This window comes from Acipenser ruthenus, chromosome 6, assembly GCF_902713425.1.
Source record: "Acipenser ruthenus chromosome 6, fAciRut3.2 maternal haplotype, whole genome shotgun sequence".
Taxonomy (NCBI): Eukaryota; Metazoa; Chordata; class Actinopteri; order Acipenseriformes; family Acipenseridae; genus Acipenser; species Acipenser ruthenus.
Window position 1 is genome coordinate 79974635 of NC_081194.1, and position 22688 is coordinate 79997322.

Sequence of the window (22688 nt, forward strand, 5' to 3'; positions counted from 1 at the left end):
GTATTTTTGACATTGTATCTTTTTTGTGTTTCCTGAAAAACAGACAAGGGTTGTAACGGGCCAAAATGAAATAATCAGATATGCGTCACACGCGTTTAACCGTCACTGAAGTCAAAATTTTATAGGGTCGGATATGTGAGTCTGACGTATACTACAAAATACTAAAAGAAACTTCAATGACAAACGTTGAAACTTTTTTCATTGAAAAATACATTTGATTTTGGTAAATATATGGTAACACTTTATCATGCATAGTTACAATGTACTTAAAATGAGCAATATATGTAAGTACACAATTGCATCAGAAAAGGGTTAGGGCAAGGGTTGGGTGGGGATAAAGGTTAAGGTTAAGTGCATTGTAACTGCATAATAACATTGTAACTGTGTAAATACACATGTATTTACTAAGTAACTAATATGTAAATATACAGTAATTAAAGCCACTTAGTATGATGAAGTAAATATTTGTGTTGTGTTTTCTTTTAAAAGCCTTGGTGGTAATTTTCTGTTCTTTGCAGATTCATATTGCAGTGACCCCCAAAGCTGTAAAGATAAATGTGGACTGTCAGGAGTTTACAGAGAAGGAGATTAAAGAAGCCAACAACATTACTGTGGACGGCTTTCAAATACTTGGCAAAATGAGGCAGTCAAGAGCTTCAAAAGGGGAATCAGCAACAGTGAGTAAAAACCACATTCCTTTTATATAAAAAGAAGATAGAAAATAATGGTGTTCTTAGGACAGGTTTGAGCCATCGAGTCACTGGGGTGCCGATATCACTACAGTACAATCACAAGTACAGTAAGTGCATGGCCTTATATTTAGATATGAACTAGCCCTTATAAAGGTTTACCAATGTATATTTGCATGGTAATTTGCCTTTCCAATGCTCATACCATGCATTTACCATGCTTTACCATAGTCATCTGTTGTTTATTGCGTATTAAAGTTTTGTGATTTACTGTATGTGATTTACCATATTTACCTGTGCTTTACCTTTTTTCTTGTGTTTTTGCAAGACATGTGAATTGCATGCATATACTGAGCATAAGCTCTGCACATGTGGGTGCACGGGTTAGTGTATGTGTGTGTGTGTATGTGTGTGTGTCTATCTGTGAGAGAGAGTTTGGCGGCTGGTGGCCATCTTGGTTCACCGTTTTGGCCAACGTTTGCACAGCCACATGGTTTGATTTTTAGATTGAATGATTAATTGTTTGATTGAGAGTGAATGGAAAAGTGTGGAATGTGGCCAGGTGGTGATTGGATGATTGATTGAATCAATCAAGCCCCTGGCCACATGGTGTAAAAAGGAACAAGAGATGGAGAGTGAGTGTAGGAAAGAGACAGAGAGAGATGGAGAGTGTAGGAAAGAGACAGAGAGAGATGGAGAGTGTAGGAAAGAGACAGAGAGAGATGGAGAGTGTAGGAAAGAGACAGAGAGATGCACAGTGACTGTAGGAGAGAGATGGGGAGTGAGTGTAGGAGAGACAGAGACGGAGAGAGTGTAGGAAAGAGACAGAGAGACGGAGAGTGCGTGTAGGAGAGACAGAGAGAGATGGAAAGTGTAGGAAAGAGACAGAGAGACGGAGAGTGCGTGTAGGAGAGACAGAGAGATGGAGAGTGTAGGAAAGAGACAGAGAGACGGAGAGTGCGTGTAGGAGAGACAGAGAGAGATGGAGAGTGTAGGAAAGAGACAGAGAGACGGAGAGTGCGTGTAGGAGAGACAGAGAGAGATGGAGAGTGTAGGAAAGAGACAGAGAGATGGAGAGTGCGTGTAGGAGAGACAGAGAGAGATGGAGAGTGTAGGAAAGAGACAGAGAGACGGAGAGTGCGTGTAGGAGAGACAGAGAGATGGAGAGTGTAGGAAAGAGACAGAGAGACGGAGAGTGCGTGTAGGAGAGACAGAGAGAGATGGAGAGTGTAGGAAAGAGACAGAGAGACGGAGAGTGCGTGTAGGAGAGAAACAGAGAGATGCAGAGTGACTGTAGGAGAGAGATGGGGAGTGAGTGTAGGAGAGACAGAGACGGAGAGAGTGTGGAGAGAGACAGAGAGAGATGGAGAGTGAGTGTAGGAGAGAGAGAGAAGGAGAGTGAGTGTAGGAAAGAGAGAAAAACGAGATTAGAAAGTGAGAAAAAGTGAAGCAAGAAAGAGTGCACTGGAAAGCCATAACCTGGGTGTGGTATTGTGTTTATTTTGAAGTTTTATTTATATTTGTAGAGTTTGTTTTGTTTGTTTTGTTATTTGTGATTTATTAAAAGTGTGCAAAAAGCTCGTAAACTGCAGTTCTGTGTCTGGGTCTCATATTTCAAAGGCCGCTGACCTGCCTTGCCTGGGACGCTACGCCACACCGTTTCATCAAATTCCATTTTGTTTTCCAGTTCCAGCTCCAGATGTTTGATATCGTTTGCAGCATAGGCTGGTCTAGCAGAGACAGATGTTGTGACCTCCCTGCTATGGTAAGAAGAGCAGCAATGAAAAGCCTTACACCCAGATCATTTGTCTGGATCATTTTGTACCTTTTGATAACCAGCCTTACAGTTCAACTAATTATTCCCTAAAAGTAACTATATATGTGTTGTGCATATACTCTATACTGGTGACGCTGCTCTAAAAATCCAAAACAATCAGATTTGTTAGCCCTGTATATGATATAATAATTTCAACAAAGACTGAACAGTAAATTATGTTGTATTAATATAGTGTTATGATAACACTATTTAAGTAGCCATGTAGATATTACCTGCATCATGCACTGGAACAAGGAATTCCAAGAGAAACTAGATGTTCTGGGAATGTTGATTGCTCCTAAGAAAAAAAATCCAATCAATCAAACTCACAACAACACTCAGCACTACACGGAGTGATTAAACATATCATAAAAAGGTATGGGGTTAAAGATCAAGCACATTATTTAAATGTACATCTGATTGGAAGTCACAAAAAAAGGAAAGGGACAACAAGAGCCCCACATAAAGTTCAGCGTAGCAGGCTATATAATTTATATACAGTTTCACTTTAGAAATGGTTATATTAATCAAAAAGTACTTCTATCAACAACATGCCATATATACAGTACTGTATTTATAGTAGTCTCCTAATTCTATGTACTGTTGTTAATCATTGAATTTAAGTATGTGGCTTCATTTGTTCAGATACTGGATATTCTCAGTTTGAAGCCTTAAAAAAACATATGGAATTGATATGAATAAATAGTAACAATTAAATACCTATACACTATTCAACACCAGGCATTCCCATTTATTTTTTACTTTCCATCTGTGTGACTGTTGTATTTGGCTAAAAAAATATATAAATATATGATTAGATGGTTTTTATTTTCTGTATATACTGTATTACGATAGACGCCAAGATGCTTTTACATACAGATACTTGACAGAGTAACTTGATCACTCCAAACATCTGCTGTTTCAAAACAGCATTGCTGAGCACTGGAATCTCCTTCCATCTCTGTATTTTTTTGGGGGTCTGAATAGACCAGGACATGGATTGAGAGTGTATCACCACCTGGTATCCAGGAGACCAGTCTTCAATTTCTGCAGATTCCTATGGTGTTGCCTCCTGTAATGGAGTTACCTGTCAAGATGGTCCAACATTAGTAGACCTTTCATGCATTGTCCATATTGATGGTGTGAAAGCCTTTACCAGGCTGCTACCCAACTTCAAGCAAACCCTGGTGACACAAAGGCTTTTTAAAATCTTCACTTAAACAAGCTCAGTTCTGGCACCACCACAATGTCACTCACATCATGAAGCCATGCACACCGTGCTGTTTTCCTCAAGGGTAAACTGAGCAACTGCTGGTTCACCTCTTTCAGGAAGGTCTGTGGCAAATCCAGATGAGAAATACTAAGACTTACGACAACATGCCTCAATGACTTGACACACACCCAGCAGTTGATTTACCCTACTGTCAGTAAATGTGGAAACATCCCTGGCATTGGCTTCAAACTGTCCGAAGTGGACTGGGTGCCTGCCTCTGCACCTTTAGTGCAAGGAATATGTTTACTGTCGGAGCAGGGCTGGGTACCAGCCTCTGTACCTTTAGTGCAAGGAACATTTTTACCTGTAAAACCTTCAGAACTTAACTTGATATCCGTAGGTCAGTTGTTATTGCTGTGGAGCATGGCAACCAGTAATTTCAAAGTATTTTTCTTTGTTTGTTTCCAGAGAGATGAAGCGAAATGCCCGGCCCTTCCACATGCATGCACATGTGCACAGGATAGTGTGGGTCCACAGGGGCCCTCCGGACCACCGGTAAGGGAGTTTGTGATTTCAAAAAAATATAAATGGTGCTATTAAATGTTATTTCTGTATTACCTCTAGTTTACCTCAGGTTAACAGAGGCTAATTGTTAAATATACTTTTATATGGTAAGTATTTCATAATGGCACCACCATATGCAATATGAGAATCAGCAAGGGACAATATTCATTTCTAAAAATAAATGTGAGGTAAAAGGTTACAGAGCTTTTTATACTTGCGTAAAGCCTTTAATCATGATCAGGTCTAGTTTGGCGTGATTGTTTTCTTGTAGGTAATCCTTTGAGACTTTCTGTCTGCAGACTGTGTCATGGAGGTCAGGTTTGATTGTTCAAAGTTTCTATTCATTATTCCAATGTCATTCCTTTCCCAGGGTGGTCCTGGTAGCAAAGGTCCTCGAGGTGAAAGAGGTGAAAGTGGCCCAGCTGTAAGTACTGTATTGTATTGATAAGATAATGTTACAAATAGAAAGTTCTGTATTTCATTATCTCTTAACAGTTCACGTCATACACCAACATATGCATCACGCCGTCACATACTGACATCTCTTGACATCCTAAAAAGCATGTCTCAAAATGTAAATGTTATGCAATACTACAGGTTAAAACAGCAGGCTACGAAAGACATTGCGTAAGACCTTCCCAAGACATTGTGTAAGACCTTCCCAAGACATTGCGTAAGACCTTCCCAAGACATTGCGTAAGACCTTCCCAAGACACTGCGTAAGACCTTCCCAAGACTTTGTGTAAGACCTTCCCAAGACTTTGCGTAAGACCTTCCCAAGACTTTGCGTAAGACCTTCCCAAGACATTGCGTAAGACCTTCCCAAGACATTGCGTAAGACCTTCCCAAGACTTTGCGTAAGACCTTCCCAAGACATTGCGTAAGACCTTCCCAAGACATTGCGTAAGACCTTCTCAAGACTTTGCGTAAGACCTACGCAAGACATTGCGTAAGACCTTCCCAAGACATTGCATAAGACCTTCCCAAGACATTGCGTAAGACCTTCCCAAGACATTGCATAAGACCTTCCCAAGACATTGTGTAAGACCTTCCCAAGACATTGTGTAAGACCTTCCCAATACCCACTGTGTGGCACTGTGCTGTAAGGTAGGATGGCAGAAGATTCTTCAGAAAGATGTTCTTGTGTGAAATGTGACCTTTGGTTTATTTGTGGTTTTCTGTAGGGTCCACTGGGTCCTCGTGGAGAATCAGGCCCACCAGGACCACAAGGACTTCCAGGCCCGCAAGGACCCAACGGGCTGTCTATTCCAGGAGAACCAGTAGGTCTTCCAAAATACAGGCTTTATGAAGCCATAAATATTCTTATTGTAGACGCTGGGATTCTCTGAAAGGTGCTTGCACATTGGCTAGGTTGACTTTGCACCCAATGAACCAAAACTCATTTAACATTAGTTATCCACAAACATACATTTAGAAACCTATTATATACCCAGCTTTTGTCATTTGAAGATCTTATGCATGGCTTAAGTATTTAAATTCCAGTCTAATTACAGCAGTATGAGGTGTTGGCAGTCAGAAAACTGCTGTACATGGAAGCTCTCCTCCTACCATACAGTATACAATTGCTTGCATCTAAAGACAATGTTTGCATCTCGCTACCTTTACCCTCAAATAATCCCACAATGGCATTTTTTGCTGTCAAATGGTATAAAACATGTTTTTCTTCCGTGGTGTACGATGTCAAGGTAAGAATGGAAACCTGTTAGGCCTTCTTTATTACATTTGTCTACTTACCTGACTTTCTTGTAAGTTTAACCTTTTTCTTAATATGTCACCATTTACGTTTTGTGTTTTCTGTTATGTCAGAGAATAACAGAAACTGAAAGTGAATTTGCTGTATTTGTGAGAAAAGTTTTACAGAATAATTAAGAACCTAATCTTCACATGATGGACATGTATGTATAACTTATTTTATATTTCCTCAGGGTCGGCAAGGATTAAAAGGTGATCCTGGTGACACAGGCTTGCCTGGCCGTCCAGTAAGTGCTTCTTTTAATCTATAACGTGGTTGTAAAGAATACAAAGGGTAACCCATACAGTGAATCACACACCAGATCACGATTTTATTAGAACACACTTGATTCCATTCACTAGGAAGGACGATGTCTAGGGAGCGAGAGGGGGGGTTTGCAGGGGTAGTTTGATCTTGAGATCGAGCCTCCACAGATGAAAACTTAGACACAATTGCAGAGATAGCAAAGAAAGCGGCAAACCCTGGGGTTTAAATAGTCTGGTTAGTGATGAGAGGGGGCCATTGACAAGCCTCCTCAATTTCACAAAGGGTAGAATAAATACAATGCTATTAATATTGTAGATCACATGAATGAAAATATACAAATTGATCAAAACAGTGCTGTGTAATTGTATAGCACATCAAGTTTGCTGGCAGATTCAAAATATAATTGCATTATAATAGTTGAAAAGCCCCTCAATAAGACACCTTTAATTTATTATGAATCAATGCATGCAGTACATACCTACAGCAGGAGCACGTTGATATCAATGCATGCAGTACATCCCTACAGCAGGAGCACGTTGATATCAATGCATGCAGTACATACCTACAGCAGGAGCACGTTGATATCAATGCATGCAGTACATACCTACAGCAGGAGCACGTTGATATCAATGCATGCAGTACATACCTACAGCAGGAGCATGCTGATGGGGTACTGTATACTTAATATCTTCCATGCCAGTTGCAAGACATTTTGTAGTCTTATTTAACGAAGAGGCAATTGCCTCTTTTTATTGGGTTTCATTAAAAAAATAGGCTAGGCTGTCATGCACTTACTCTTAATTATCATCTATTATTATTATTATTATTATTATTATTATTATTATTATTATTATTATTATTATTATTATTATTATTATTTATTTCTTAGCAGACGCCCTTATCCAGGGTGACATCATCTAGTTGATGATCAGCCAAGTAAGCAAACCAGGTTTGTAAAGGCCAATAAAATGGATCTGGAACTTATTGAGTGCTTTGTTAATATTCTGGTAAACATCAAATCAGAACCAAAAAGAACTGGTAAAATGTTGTATGTGTTAATATGAAGAAAGCACATTCAGGCATGGAGTAGGGTTAACTATAGGATGCTGTGAACATGTGGCAATAGGATGTTCCTAAAGCTGGTAACGAAGAGATGTGTCACGATATGGAAGCTACTGGATGGAAGATGTCTTGGTTGCAAAGCTGCTTCTTTTTTGCTTTCCTAGGGGAATCCAGGGCAGACGGGTCCAGTAGGCCCAGTTGGACCAGCTGGTGACCGGGTAAGTTGCATTTCTTTCTTTCTGGTGTCTATTTCAGCAGCCGATCTTTATATTCATTATTCTGGTTTGTTTCTTTCCATCTGGGTGATTTATTAAGAAGCTGAAGAAGTCAGTGATAGTAGGCATATACATTTCTGGGGCTCAATATTAAGCTGTGCTGATGTTTAGATCCTAATTCCAGACCCCTACAGTATGTGAGCACTGCCACTGCTGCTGCTTATTTACATCTGATTCAAATTCCAAACGGATGCCACATTGCCACATTATAACATTGGAAAGGATTTGTACCAGTAGTCTACAAATGCATTGTAACAGTACTGTAAGACTAGTCTACCTCATTGCATGCTGAGATTTGCAGTACAACACTTGATTTACAAATATGATTGCTTTTAGTGGTATTTCCTGGTTTAACCAGAATTGCCAGTGAGTTGTAATCGGGGGAAGCTTAAAAGTGGTATACATTGGACACACATATTGGTAACAGTTAGAAAGTCCTAGTGTCACCATAACATTGATTGGGCTGGCAGGATGTTTATACTTAATATATTATTATGATGAATACTATGTTATTATTACATGGTGTCCTTTAAACCCTTTGCTTGCCACTGTACAAATTACAGTATTTCACAGTGGAATATATATCAAAAATGACTAAATACAAGTGTGTCTCAGCAAAGGTCCTCTGCAAAGGGTTAAACACATCTTGTGTAATACCACAAGAGCTATAACAATGTGGTCTATTACACAATATTAATCTGCAAAAAAACTTACAATCAAATATCTTCCAGCTTCAGAAATAAATTGAACAAAGCCTGAAAGCCAGTTTGCAAATGCAGTGCCCATTTTAGGCAGTTTGTAGTTTATATTGACACCATTTGGGTGGTAGTCATCTTTACAGTATTAAATATGTATGTTTACGTAAATCTTATCCAGTATCACAGACACTGTAATCTAATACCTAAAAGCATATTTTCCAAACAGTAATACATTCTTATATGTAACTTTCAAAAAGGCAGACTTGCTCTAAATGATCATCCGTCTAACTGATGTCATATTTAGAAATAGCTCTTAATTACTTGTGGGGAACATTTTATATTAAACGAAACCCAATATGCAACTTTCCATACAAATACATTCACAACACAGAAAAAACCAAAAGACACAGTGTTTGATATATTAAATGAATGGACTATAAAAGCTGCTATACACAGAAAAAACAAAGTGAAAAACGAGTTTGGAAAATGTTACTTTTATTTGGGTTGACATTAAAGAAAAGAAAGATGTTTTTAAATTCATGATTGTTGGAACCCTCTAAAGCTGAAGCTTGCAAGTTTGAAATATAATATGGCTGTTCCCAGTAAATGATCTATTATTTGTGTGCTGTTGTTTACATAGCTAATGGGAATGAATTGCAATGAACACACATTGTAAAAATGTTGAGTCTTTTAAACTATTTTATTACCACAAATGTATTATGTCACTCTAGACACCAAATTTAAAATGTATTTGTTGTGCACTATAAGAGAAAACTACTGTGATACAGTGTTAATGCCAATGATACAGTAAATTAATACGTTTTGAAAACATTCTTTCTTTAATATGCTTTTGTACGGACGAAAATGTGTCAGACATCCCATGCACAAATGTGATGTTAGACAGTAGGGTACAACATTTTGAATCCACTTGCAAAACAAATCTCTAATTTCAGTTTGTGTGCCCTCTTCTCTTCAACGGTTTCTTTATCCCTAGTAAGTGTCTTGTATATATTCATTCTGTCTGTAATGCAGGGACCACCAGGAAAGGAAGGACCATCCGGACCAAGAGGCCCACCAGGCCCAATGGTAAAAAAACAACCCTTTTTTTTTTGTCTTGCACAGAAGTTTTATCAATAACAGCACTTTTAAGACGTGGGGGTGGGGTGGCAGCAAAATTACATTATAAAATATGTACGATACGTAAAGGATTAACAATCATATTGTACAAGCATATGAACAGACAGTGTCATTTACAGAGTATTTAGCTCACTAAAAGAGTTGCTTACTTCAGAGGTCTGCAAATCAAATCCCATTGCCAGCTTCACAATACAGTTGACACTTCATCTAATAGTATAAGATAATGTTCCTACTTAAACATCAAATGTAAGTATGTAAATAGGTGAAATCGAACCCAGTCCTGTATTACATAGAGCTTTAATGATGTGGAGTTTAGGGTGTTCAAAGAGAACTCCTTGATGAATGTGTTTTGGAAACTTAAAATGCCTCAGGTTTTAACAGCTAAGAGATTTTACTAAACATCTTGAGCACGCTTTTTGATGTGCTTTTCCAGGTTGGCTGTTAACTGCAAAGAAAAACAGTTTAACATTTTGCACTACATTTGGTAAGCATTTACTTCACTGACTTCTAGACTAGGATGAAGGTCAGTATAGTGGGGAAAAGCAGCTTCAAAGGATTCAAATAAACCAAGGGGCCAAACCAAGGAACAGGGCCTGTGCACATGCAATATGTCACTACTTTTTGTTTTTGCAAACCTCCAAATCCATGATTTGTGTCCCATTCTGTAGGGTCCTCCAGGAGCTCATGGAATGCCAGGATCTACTGGAAAACCAGGAAAGCAAGGAGATATGGGACAACTAGTAAGTACTGCGGTTTAGTGGCAAGGCAAGGTTTTGTTATGCACCTCAGATTTGAGTTCAAATCCTGGGCAGGATTTTCACGGAGAATAACCTATGTGTAGACAGCAGTCACCCCAATTGTAAATTATACAGGGTATTGCTTTGGCTCCATCCCAATTTCTCGTTCACCACTTACCAATGAATACACAACTAATAACTACCATGCAAGTAAATCATGTACCTACTATTGACAATAGAAAACGGTGGCCCTTTTGGATACATTTACTTCAGAGTCAAAACATTTAATAGTAATAGCGCATCATAGGTACTAGTGGGTTGACTCACAACCAACAAAAAGGGCAAATCAACAGCAATTAGTGACGTGGACCCTGCTTGGACCGGGTGTCACCTGCTGTTTGGGTGTGGTCGTTGAATGCATGCTACAACTTGGACATACAAAGAATGCGTTTCAAACTGGTGACTAAAACAGCTTAATTACTAGGATAGCCAACAGTATTCAACTTGTTATTGTGTGTATTCAAATGACACTTTTCTTTTAGTGGTGGCCCACAAAATAAATTGAATCAAAAGGGTTTCATGATAAAGTTCTGTGATCCAGCATCTTATGGCTCTGGAGTTTGTAGATGTTCTGCCAGCCATGTGTACTGAACCACTGTGACCGGATTTCATCTTTATGTCTTCTGAGTTTCAAAGCAAAAAGTACAACTGGAACAGAGGTCAGACATTGTCCTGAAAAAAAAACACATTAATGTCATAAGAGAAGAAATATTTTAAACATTTTCCTTTTGAAAATAAAATATTGAAATGATTTCACGTGGAATGTCCCTGCAGGAACAATTAAACTTTATTCATTCAAAACAGACTAAAACATCCTTTTAAATAACATGAGTTAAAAGTTTCTGAAGTAAATAACATTTCATTTTGAAATAGAAATATAACCTAACCATGTACAGTATACAATAGTGATTACATGAATGAATTAATAAAAGGCTTGCCTTTGAAGAAAGCCCTCCTTGTTTTTAAAAACAAGTCATATTTTTGTTAAACAATAAATCCTTTGGACATGTCAAGAAACCCACAAAACTACTAAAAGTAAAGAACTTTCCTTTTAGGTTTTGCTCTTTCATAAAATGATGTGGTCAAAAATAATGTTGCTTGTCTTTGTGAGCAATGCAATATGAGCCACACACTGTGCTCTGGCAGCACATGTCCATCTTTTGTACATGCTTACCAGAACATTCTGTGCAAAGCACATATTACAATTATGATAAAAAAGAACCTGAAACATATGGGGCTGGATTCTCAAAGCTGTTATTTGTCTGAAGGGTAAAAGCACTCAACAAACAAAGAAACAACATCAGACTGCACCCAAGTTAAATGCACAAATTGTATATATCTGGTTTGGAAAATCGAGTGGGGTTTTTCCCTGTTTGAAAAAAAAAAATTACTCAACACATTTTTTTATTTAATAGCTTTGATAATCTAGCCTATGATCTTTTACAGATGGACTAATTTAACCACATTTTTCTCCAAAATATAGGTTACACTATTCCTATATTCATATTGTGTTTTTTCTTATTTAACAACTAATCCTTTCCTGACAATCCTTATTAACAACCCACCCTCACCCTGATCCATGTACTGATCTGCCATTAACCTGCATCATGGGTTTCTGCTGTGTGCTTCCATCTCTATTAATTCAAGAGTTTACCCAATAAGGAGTGAAACTCGGTCATGGATCCTCACCCAATGTAGAACACCTAGTTTTTATACAGCTCTCATCTTTGGATATAATAATGTACAGATATCAGTAAATGTTTGCAGTACATATCATGTAGATACAGTATCATTATCAACTATCAGATGTTGCATTTATTATTTTATCTTTTTTTAGGGACCAATTGGTATGAAAGGAGAAAAGGGGGAGAGGGTGAGTGCTATGTAAAAAAAAATTCAATTAAATTGAAAAAAAAGAAAATAGCTTTTCTCTAGCTCCATATAATAAAATATATGTAATGTTTCTCTTAGGGAGACTTTGCATCCCAAAACATGATGAGATCAATTGCCAGACAAGTTTGTGAACAACTGATGAACGGTAAGCATGCAGTACTATGTACCAAATTGTATTAAATAGATGCAATGGGTCATCTTTTGCAGTGGCCTCACTTCATCTCACCTTTAAATAATACATCCATCTTGATTTTGAATTTTAGGCCAGATGAACCGGTTTAACACAATGCTAAACCAAATTCCCAACGGTTATTATTCAAACCGCAACAATCCTGGCCCCCCTGGTCCCCCTGGCCCCACAGGCAACCAGGGGCCCCGAGGAGAGCAGGGTCAAGCTGGCCTTTCCGGCTTCCCAGGGTCCCCAGGAGTTCCAGGGCCCCCAGGAGAGAGAGGTACGTACGAGACACCCAGGGAGCTGTGGAACCCAACCACAGTTTAACTGCTGAGCAACAGGGAAGATTTGACAAGTCGGATAAAAAAAAGAGGGGTAAAGAGTTTGAAAAGTTTTTCAGAATTAAAAATGTCAAAGTTAAATTACTTTTTTTTTTTTTAAAGCATTTTTTTAAATATTGCTGTGTTGCCTTGTGGAAATTAAAAAAAAAGTAAGTACTTTTATTGGAGAATAAGACATGCGTGAGGCAGTTCAATTTAAACTTGTTATGAAGCAGTACCATAAATTAATTCAAGGTACCCCAATGCTGTTTATTTAAAGCATCAAGTAAGTTATATTTCAAAATGACAACTGTATCAAAGATTAAATACTTCTTACAGTTCATGTAAGAAGTATTTAATAAGTATTGCTTTATTTTTTTTTAACTGGAGTATACATTATAGTTATAGTTATACATTAACTGAAGTGTTTGTTAAAACCTTTTTAATGCAGATCCATATTTGCAGATGCCTAAGGAAATGAGTAGATACTGTAGGAATTGAATTGCTGGGGCTGCCTTAATACTTTTGTGATGAGGCATCAAATGGTGGATTCCCTTCCATCCTGACAGATTATTTTGGCTCATCTGTGTAATGTGTTATACCAAAGCAAAGGAAGAGCTAAAGTTACCATGAACACAATCTCTTTTTGTTCTGTACTATTTTTAACAGCAGGTGTTCTGTAGCTCTCCAGTTGGATGGAACATAGGGCTTTTGACTTCCATCAGAATCATGGCAGCCTAAAAATAAAGTACACAGAGCTAGCAAAATAAAACAACCCCCAACATTTTACCTAACGGAATATTTCGTTTTAATTTTCCTATGTAAAACACACACATTATGGCAAACATGGATTTAATTATGTATGGTATTTATTTTAAGGGACTAATAAATATAATGTACTGATTTCTCTGCATTCTACTTTAAGAAGTCAAGAGGAACACAGAGACATCCATCAAACTGTGAGGCATTGGAAAAGCATCAGTTGGTTACTGAGGACTGAGCTGCCCTGCTTCTTAGTAACCAATCACTGCTTTTCCAGAGTCACGTGTTTGCTGTGTTTTTGTGCTTCTTCTTGTGACTTTTGGAAGTAAGATGGAAAGAAGTGCAACATTTAAAACATCTACCAACACTTCTCCCTCTCAGCATACCAACACTATTATCCATGTTCCAGTCCTTTGGTTTCTATAGTAGCGGTAAAGTTGCATATTGTAAAGGTTTTTAAAGGGTTACGAGAGATGTCTAGTGTTGATATAGGGGGACAATTATGACATAAGCCAGATGCAAGTGTTTGCATTAGAAAAATTGGCTTTTTGGTTTCAAGTCATGAATTACGAGACATTTCTCTGTAATTCTTACCATTGCTACTTTTTTTTTGGTTTAATGTACACTTAATAGGAATGCCAGGAGAAAAGGGTGAAAGAGGAAACCAAGGAATTGGATCAAAAGGACAGAGAGGTTTACCCGGACCACCTGGTACGTGTTATAGTTTATTCTGTCAAATTTCATGAAGAAAGCCAAGCATGTTCAGTAATTCAAAGTTTCCTCTCCAAAACAGATCTGGTTGTGATCGTAGGCATTTTTTCTTCTTGTCATTTTATCCAGCTCTTACCTGACACTGTTAGGGCTTTCACAAGCAGTCTGTGAGGACCCATGTGGTAGTCATGTCTGATATCTGTGTTGTTTTTCTTTGGAAGGGGGGAGGGGGGGAGGGGGGGTCAGTATGGTTACCTTTTTTTATTTATCTCACATCTGCTGCATACATTACTCTAACCCCTCTTCTTCCTCTTCCTGTACACTAACTCCAGACAACATGGAACGAAATAGTCTGCCAGCACTATATATAAGCTGGGAATAACCCACAGTCCCTTTGGTTTCGAGTGATGCACAGTTACAATCTTCCTGTCCTTCTTTTGCTCATGCTGTCACCTAATTAGCTTCCTTAATAACTTTTGTGCTGGCAGCCAGAGGTTTATGTTTGGCTCCCTGTGTCTTCAAGTTACCAATTTTAGAATTACTTTTTATGTTAATCACAGTGGCTATATGAAACATGCCATGGTTTTTAAACCCCAAATACGAAAGGCTTAATATTTCTGTAACCCTGTAATACAGCATGATCCAACACAAGCATGACTTCATCCACCCAGGGGGTATAGGGTAGCAAGTCTAATATAGCCATGCAATGTAATTGTAATACCATGTGCTTGTCTGTGCACTGGGTTCCAGGGGGACTTCCTATAACATACTGTAGAGAGTGGAAAAAGTATGCAGTTCATTGATGTCTGTAGCATGGGTCAAACGCTGCCAAATCTGGTTCTGTGAATAAAGGGTCGAAAATTGCATACAAGTAAAGAAGCAAGTGATGATGAGTCAGAGGCTAATCAGAATATTGTACATTGGGCTTCCTCTCATGGCTTCATTGACAACACATGTGGGGATCTTGAAAGAATTAAAAGATTCTGTACTATGCTTACATCGTCTAGACGGAAAGGAGAAAAAGTGCCAATAATGCAACAGAGCTCACTTTTTTAATTTAAATTGCAGTGGCATAAACCAAATTGTTTGATCCTAATTCAGCTGATATTTGAGAAGGATGTCAGTTGGTTATTACTGTTTGTGTTTTTTTTTAATTTTTATAAAAACCTAGGCCAACGAGGAGAATCTACAATTGGCCCTCCTGGTTCTCAGGGCTCCACTGGTCCTCCCGGTCCTCCTGGTCGGCAAGGAATACCTGGGATCAGGGGCCCTCCGGGTCCACCTGGATACTGCGACTCCTCTCAGTGTGTGGGCATTCCTTACAATGGACAAGGATTCCCAGGTAGGGTGACATCTCCTTAGTGCTATAGCAGTTTCATCAGACATCTCCTTAGTGCTATAGCAGTTTCATCAGACATCTCCTTAGTGCTATAGCAGTTTCATCAGACATCTCCTTAGTGCTATAGCAGTTTCATCAGACATCTCCTTAGTGCTATAGGAGTTTCATTAGACATCTCATTAGTGCTATCGCCGTTTCATTGTATTTAGAGACTTTAAGTAAAGAATATGTTAGATTTCACACCAATTAGGGGATCGGTAAAAACAGTACAGGAGCAGTTCTTGAGTCACTGCACAGCTATGGCCAAACATTTTGTATCACCCTATAGAATGAACAAATTTTGCTTCATAAAATCGAATGAAACCTGCTGAATAATGTTACATTAACATATTGAATTACATTTGTAGTTTTCCATAAACTGAATGAAAAACATGACAAATTGAAAAATGCAACATTTCAAAATTTTACATGAACTATTATCTACTAATAGGGCTTCCTGTAGACTTTTGCAATATTTTATTTATTTATTTATTTATTTATTGATTGATTGTATTCATTCTTTAATGTATCCTGGCAAGGTGACCAGAAACAGACAGCAGTAATTTCACATCCCTAAAAACAACATCACTCTAAAAGACAATCTCATCATAGGTTCAATCTGGGATCAGAAACACTTACACTTCAATAATTCTATAATGACTATATACTGTACCAAAAATATATATTTAGGTAAAAAAAAAAAAAAAGTCTGCTCCCAGTTATATTTAAAAATATTAAAATAAAAAAAACAAAAACATATATTAAATTAAACTAACATTCACGTGCACACACAGCTACTATGACATTTACATAATATCATTCTGTAGTTTCTTTGATTACATGATGTTAAATGCAATATCGAAATTATGTTCATTTTTTTTAATTCTCAATCCTAAAATTCGAGGTGTTGCAAAACTTTTACCAGAGCTGTATATTACAGATAATCATAAGCCGGGCAGCAGTGTGGAGTAGTGGTTAGGGCTCTGGACTCTTGACCGGAGGGTCGTGGGTTCAATCCCCAGTGGGAGACACTGCTGCTGTACCCTTGAGCAAGGTACTGTACCTAGATTGCTCCAGTAAAAACCCAACTGTTTAAATGGGTAACTGTATATAAAAATAATGTGACATCTCCCTGGATAAGGACGTCTGCTAAGAAATAAATAATAAGCCATCACTTTTACCAGAGCTGTATATTACAGATAATCATAAGCCATCACTTTTACCAGAGCTGTATATTACAGATAATCATAAGCCATCACTTTTACCAGAGCTGTATATTACAGATAATCATAAGCCATCACTTTTACCAGAGCTGTATATTACAGATAATCATAAGCCATCACTTTTACCAGAGCTGTATATTACAGATAATCATAAGCCATCACTTTTACCAGAGCTGTATATTACAGATAATCATAAGCCATCACTTTTACCAGAGCTGTATATTACAGATAATTATAAGCCATCACTTTTACCAGAGCTGTATATTACAGATAATCATAAGCCATCACTTTTACCAGAGCTGTATATTACAGATAATCATAAGCCATCACTTTTACCAGAGCTGTATATTACAGATAATCATAAGCCATCACTTTTCCAGTTCTGCATTTACACAACGTTCTCTTCATCCTGCTGAATGAAGTTTAAACATATTACAAAGTACTCATTTAAACAAAAGCCTAGCATAAGAAAACATTCAAGTATGTGCTGTATGTAATAACTCATTTTGGTCCATCTTTTTTTCATTATCACGTCATTTTTTTATTTTAAAAAAGGCCTTTTTTTTCCAGAGAAAACTAACATCCTCTTTAACCTGTTTCAGGTTCGGCATAACCCATTTTCTAAGTCGCCTGTGCTGCTTGCAGTTTGAGTTCCTGAAAATCCTGTTTCTGAGATATTTGCTCACATGCTTATGAGCCTATAAGGATATTCACCATGGATATGATTAATGAACATTGTTGGCCATCATAAAGGAGAGGACTCTTGTACTAACAACACTTTTCAGCTTCTAAATCTGACAAACACCAGCAATGGCTTCCTAGTGAGCCTGTTTGCATCTTGAACCAATTAAACAAACAAACAAACAAAAAGAGGCTTCTTTCAGCAGAGGAGCTTGTAAAACTACTAACAATGTGGAGGTAATGCCAAGAAATCAGGTTAACATGGTAATGAAGGAGCGGAATCTGTAAATAAACTAATTGTGCCTTGTAAACGATTCTATTGGAATCATGTCCACTAGAATCAGTTAACATCTTTCAAATAGCTTTTGCATTGTAGCCTGCTGCTTGCTGTATGCCTATATAATAACCCCTTAATGAATTTACACAGCCTATCTGCTCAGGTCTAAATTAAAGCACATGCCGATTATACTTGTATGTAAATGCTGAAGGTATTTTCCCAGTTATTTATCTGTACCTCAGTAAACTGCGAGGAATACAGTAGCACCAATAATAATAATAATTTAGTTTATAATATATTTATATGCATTCCAAAACCTCTGTAATTCCAATTTTAGAGCTGTTTGAACAATTGCTGTACTATAAATCTCAAGGCTTTAACAAAAAGTATATATAAAAAAGAAAATGTTTACAATGGCCATTCATTTTCTCTTTTTCTGAAACATTTTTTAACCCTTCATGGAACGAACTAGTTATTGGCTAATATTAATGTTAATGATGTCATAACAATAATGTCTGTAGCCATATTACTATGTACAACATTCAAAAAGTCTGTGTGCATGTGGATTCAAAGACTGCATATGATCATTAAGTTCAATCGGACAAATATTTCCAAGCAGAATCTTACCAGCCAGGACCTTACCAGCCTGAGTCAGAAACCTACGTAGTACCAATACCAGAGGAGGAGGAAACAGAAATACAGTCACCAGGCTATTCACGAAACCAGCGTGGAAAGAGATCACTATCAAGAAAGCAATCTGCGAAGAAAACGCTGTAGCCAAAGAGGATGGATTTTCTTGTTAAATGATTTGCTATTTTCACATCTGAAAATGTTATCAAAGTCACATACTCACCACAAGCAATGTATTTGGTTTACCTAGCAGCTGACATTTATGCATGTGTGAATATAGCAAAAAAACAAAACAAAAAATTGAATTTCTTTAAAAACATGTGAGCTTACTATCTGCTATCTGCCCCCTTTATTGTCTGTGCTTGTAATATAACTGCATTACATTCACACATCTTATCAAATGTAGCATTTCAGTAACTCCGGTGGCACACTGCATGATGGTAACCAACAATAATTAGCCCGGATGCAGCTTTAATTTTTCACATGCCCTAGTGCATCTTCATTCCCCCACACGTCTTCTCGTAAAACCAGTGTTTGTCATTGTATTGCCATTATATATTTAGCCTCTTTAATTGCCTTTATAAGGAGGATATTTCTTACAAGATCTACCAACAACACAAAACTCACAATACAGTAGTTGAAAATGGCTTCCATTTTGTAATTGTATTTTTATTATACTAACTCACAGCCGATTTTACCAAAGGTGGAATTGCATGCCTGTGTTGTATATTTAGTATGGGATGTTTTTTTTTTTTTTTTAATCAGAATATAGTTGGGGTTTTCTCTAGATATTCAATGCAGTTGGAATTTGTTTGCAAGACTATTGATATAGAATTGCTGCTTTCATGTTTAAACTGCAAATTGTGAATTTCACAGCCTTATTTTCTTATTTATTTCTGAAACAAAATAGGCATTTTTCAATAAAACTACTGAAAATGTACAGTTTGTGTCCTTTTTAATTAGAAGGGGATGGTTCTGGTATGATTCCCCCTCTACAGCCCCATCTCTTTGCTGTTAACACAGAGGTTAAGTGAGGATTTGCACCATGTAGTAACCCTTTAATGTAAACACCTGTTATAAATGTTAATAATCCATCATAGGCATAGAAAATGTTTGACATTGGGGGGTGGGGGGGCAGATTCCAAAATTATTTAAAAAAATCAAAATGAACCAAAAAAGCGGTGGACTGCAAGTAGGTCTTCTTAGAGTGGAAAAAGTCCTCTCCGCTGTTCTGTTACTGACGTTATTTTTCATTTCATGTTCTTGCAGTTCATACAGTGAAATGCCTCATACCGTGTATCCAAAAAAATCTCAGTTTGAAATGCAACAGACAAAAACAATCCACGCACATGACATTTCAAATTAAGTTGTGACACTTACACAGACACGATTTTGAGTTACTTGGGGGATTCCAGCTTCTCCTGCGGCAGGCGCTTGACTCTCTGATGCATCAACGTTATCAGCAGGGTTGATTTTGCATTTAATGCCAAACCTAAAGAAGGTTTGTTGCTCCCCGCCTTTGCCTCTTTGCTGCAGGGCCATATTGCAGTTATCTGTAACAACATGTCATGTATGAAATTATATAATTACCCACAGATTATAAACTTGAATGATCAACCCAATTACATTTTTCTCTGAAAATTTGTTTCGGGCATTAATATTGAAATTACCGGTAGTACAAAAAAAATGGAATGAAAAATAAGAAAAATATGCTTACAGAGAAAATAGATATCCAGTCATAAGAAACCCAGCAAACACTGGAAAAGTAAAGACATGGTAACACCTTTTCAGGATTTACACAGATGGGCTATGACTGAAAGAGCTTTGAAGTGTCTTCTTACTGAGATTTGTCAGCACCGCTACCAAGCATGATCAGGGCAGTCCTTCTCAGGTATCAGTTGGAAGACTTTGATCAGCTTATTAAACATGTACTATGCCCATGTGTTGGAGGGCTTATAAACAAAAACAGAGCAAGCATGATCAGGGCGGTCCTTCTCAGGTATCAGTTGGAAGACTTTGATCAGCTTATTAAACATGTACTATGCCCATGTGTTGGAGGGCTTATAAACAAAAACATAGCAAGCATGATCAGGGCGGTCCTTCTCAGGTATCAGCTGGAAGATTTGATCAGCTTATTAAACATGTACTATGCCCATGTGTTGGAGGGCTTATAAACAAAAACAGAGCAAGCATGATCAGGGCGGTCCTTCTCAGGTATCAGCTGAAAGACTTTGATCAGCTTATTAAACATGTACTATGCCCATGTGTTGGAGGGCTTATAAACAAAAACAGAGCAAGCATGATCAGGGCGGTCCTTCTCAGGTATCAGCTGGAAGACTTTGATCAGCTTATTAAACATGTACTATGCCCGTGTGTTGGAGGGCTTATAAACAAAAACAGAGCAAGCATGATCAGGGCGGTCCTTCTCAGGTATCAGCTGGAAGATTTGATCAGCTTATTAAACATGTACTATGCCCATGTGTTGGAGGGCTTATAAACAAAAACAGAGCAAGCATGATCAGGGCGGTCCTTCTCAGGTATCAGCTGAAAGACTTTGATCAGCTTATTAAACATGTACTATGCCCATGTGTTGGAGGGCTTATAAACAAAAACAGAGCAAGCATGATCAAGGCGGCCCTTCTCAGGTATCAGCTGGAAGACTTTGATCAGCTTATTAAACATGTACTATGCCCATGTGTTGGAGGGCTTATAAACAAAAACAGAGCAAGCATGATCAGGGCGGTCCTTCTCAGGTATCAGCTGAAAGACTTTGATCAGCTTATTAAACATGTACTATGCCCATGTGTTGGAGGGCTTATAAACAAAAACAGAGCAAGCATGATCAAGGCGGTCCTTCTCAGGTATCAGCTGGAAGACTTTGATCAGCTTATTAAACATGTACTATGCCCATGTGTTGGAGGGCTTATAAACAAAAACAGAGCAAGCATGATCAGGGCGGTCCTTCTCAGGTATCAGCTGAAAGACTTTGATCAGCTTATTAAACATGTACTATGCCCATGTGTTGGAGGGCTTATAAACAAAAACAGAGAAAAGCACACAAAGTACAGCTGAGAATTACAAAAGGCCATTATTATACAAAATTGAATTAAAAGGAAATTTACCAAAACACGGCAGAACAACTTTCATTTTTGTGGTGCTTCACAATATTACAAATCTTTATCATTTTCAAAGCTAAGATTTACTGTGGACAAAAAACTTGTTTTATTGGCTAGCGTGTAACAGCGAGAGTCATTTGGTTTAAATAATGAGCTGTGTTTGATTTTCTTCTATTTATCCTATTGTTCCAAGGACAGTGTAATATAATGTGCGAGTCTCACACAGCAATCACTACTCTCTGTGCTTCGTGATATTTGTGGAAATGTTTTCAAGTCTTTATGTGTGCAATGTAACACTGTGTATCTTCAGAAAGTCTATTATACGCATCATCACTGCAGTCTTCCCAACCCCTAACAGCCTAAACAGCGACCATCTTAGCCGTGCACAAGAATGATCTATTCAGAACGGAGAATCCGCAATGTGATGATTTATTGATTTCCAATTGAACAGATGATTTAATGATGAATGATAAATTTGGCTGGAGACCTTGTCCGTGGGTGCTCAACAGCTACCTGCGCGAGGCCGGCTAGGAAACACGAACGACATAATGCATCCTAGTGCCGCAGATAGGAAGTGGCACTCAGGGCCACCTCCCACCAAAAGACGAGGCCGCCAGACCATGAATGGATAAAATAATAATGAATGATTAACGCAACGAGCCGCAATGACGCACTGCCACCGACCCCCCAAAAAATATGGAAAACGATTAATGAAAGTGAAGCAGCTGAGACACGACCCTCTCCCAGATCACAACTGCACTGAGGGAAAGAGCCCAGCCTCTCCAGCCTGACCACACACCCTGCAGAACTAAATACGAACCGCTCAGCACTCAAGTGAGGAAACCCCCCCAACTCACATTATTTATATATTTTTTGATGGTAGGGGGAAACCTCAGGGAATCCATGGCTGAGGATAGCCCTTCCTCCAGGCTCTAAGATGGTCGTCTCCTGTTTCGGCCTCACCACGCGTGACTGAGAGGCCAAAACAAAAGAAGCGACATGAGTGAAAGCCACACAGAGCCTTTATGGCGCTTGGTGATGACGTGTTGGTTAGGGGCGTTTTCTCCTTTCCAGAACAGCAAACAAGTTTTCAAGTACTGCATTCGCTTTTCAAAATGTTTCCCACTATTTCCTGATCCAAGGAGTTTGCTATGTAGTTTTTTTTTTTTTTTTTTTAAATACCTTTTACACTTTGGCTACAGTTACATGAAGTTTATGGTAAACATGAGTGGTTAGAAATATTTAAATAGTGTA

The 22688-nt window shown here is 38.1% G+C and overlaps 1 protein-coding gene and 1 long non-coding RNA gene across 5 annotated transcripts in view; one reads left to right on the forward strand and one right to left on the reverse strand.

The window, feature by feature from the left end:
- LOC117410940 (collagen alpha-1(XII) chain-like) overlaps positions 1-19258 on the forward strand; it is a 98396-nt gene extending 79138 nt beyond the window's left edge. For 3 of the 4 annotated variants that reach the window (XM_059025878.1, XM_034017904.3, XM_034017907.3), the window contains 15 exons: positions 519-677; positions 2377-2454; positions 4187-4273; positions 4653-4706; positions 5467-5562; positions 6229-6282; positions 7529-7582; positions 9370-9423; positions 10143-10214; positions 12109-12144; positions 12243-12309; positions 12428-12616; positions 14052-14129; positions 15301-15471; positions 18308-19258. In XM_059025878.1, the coding sequence (XP_058881861.1) occupies positions 519-677; positions 2377-2454; positions 4187-4273; positions 4653-4706; positions 5467-5562; positions 6229-6282; positions 7529-7582; positions 9370-9423; positions 10143-10214; positions 12109-12144; positions 12243-12309; positions 12428-12616; positions 14052-14129; positions 15301-15471; positions 18308-18465 (1407 nt within the window). In that variant the 3' untranslated portion in view covers positions 18466-19258. Of the gene's footprint in view, positions 1-518; positions 678-2376; positions 2455-4186; positions 4274-4652; positions 4707-5466; positions 5563-6228; positions 6283-7528; positions 7583-9369; positions 9424-10142; positions 10215-12108; positions 12145-12242; positions 12310-12427; positions 12617-14051; positions 14130-15300; positions 15472-17332; positions 18103-18307 lie in introns of those variants that run through there. The other variant, XM_059025879.1, reaches the window with a different exon arrangement.
- LOC117410941 (uncharacterized) lies at positions 10809-22413 on the reverse strand. The gene is made up of 3 exons (XR_004545746.3): positions 22292-22413; positions 19699-19871; positions 10809-10943 (listed from the first exon to the last, which is right to left on the reverse strand). It is a non-coding gene; the product is annotated as an uncharacterized LOC117410941 (long non-coding RNA).
- Positions 22414-22688: the final 275 nt, after the last annotated feature.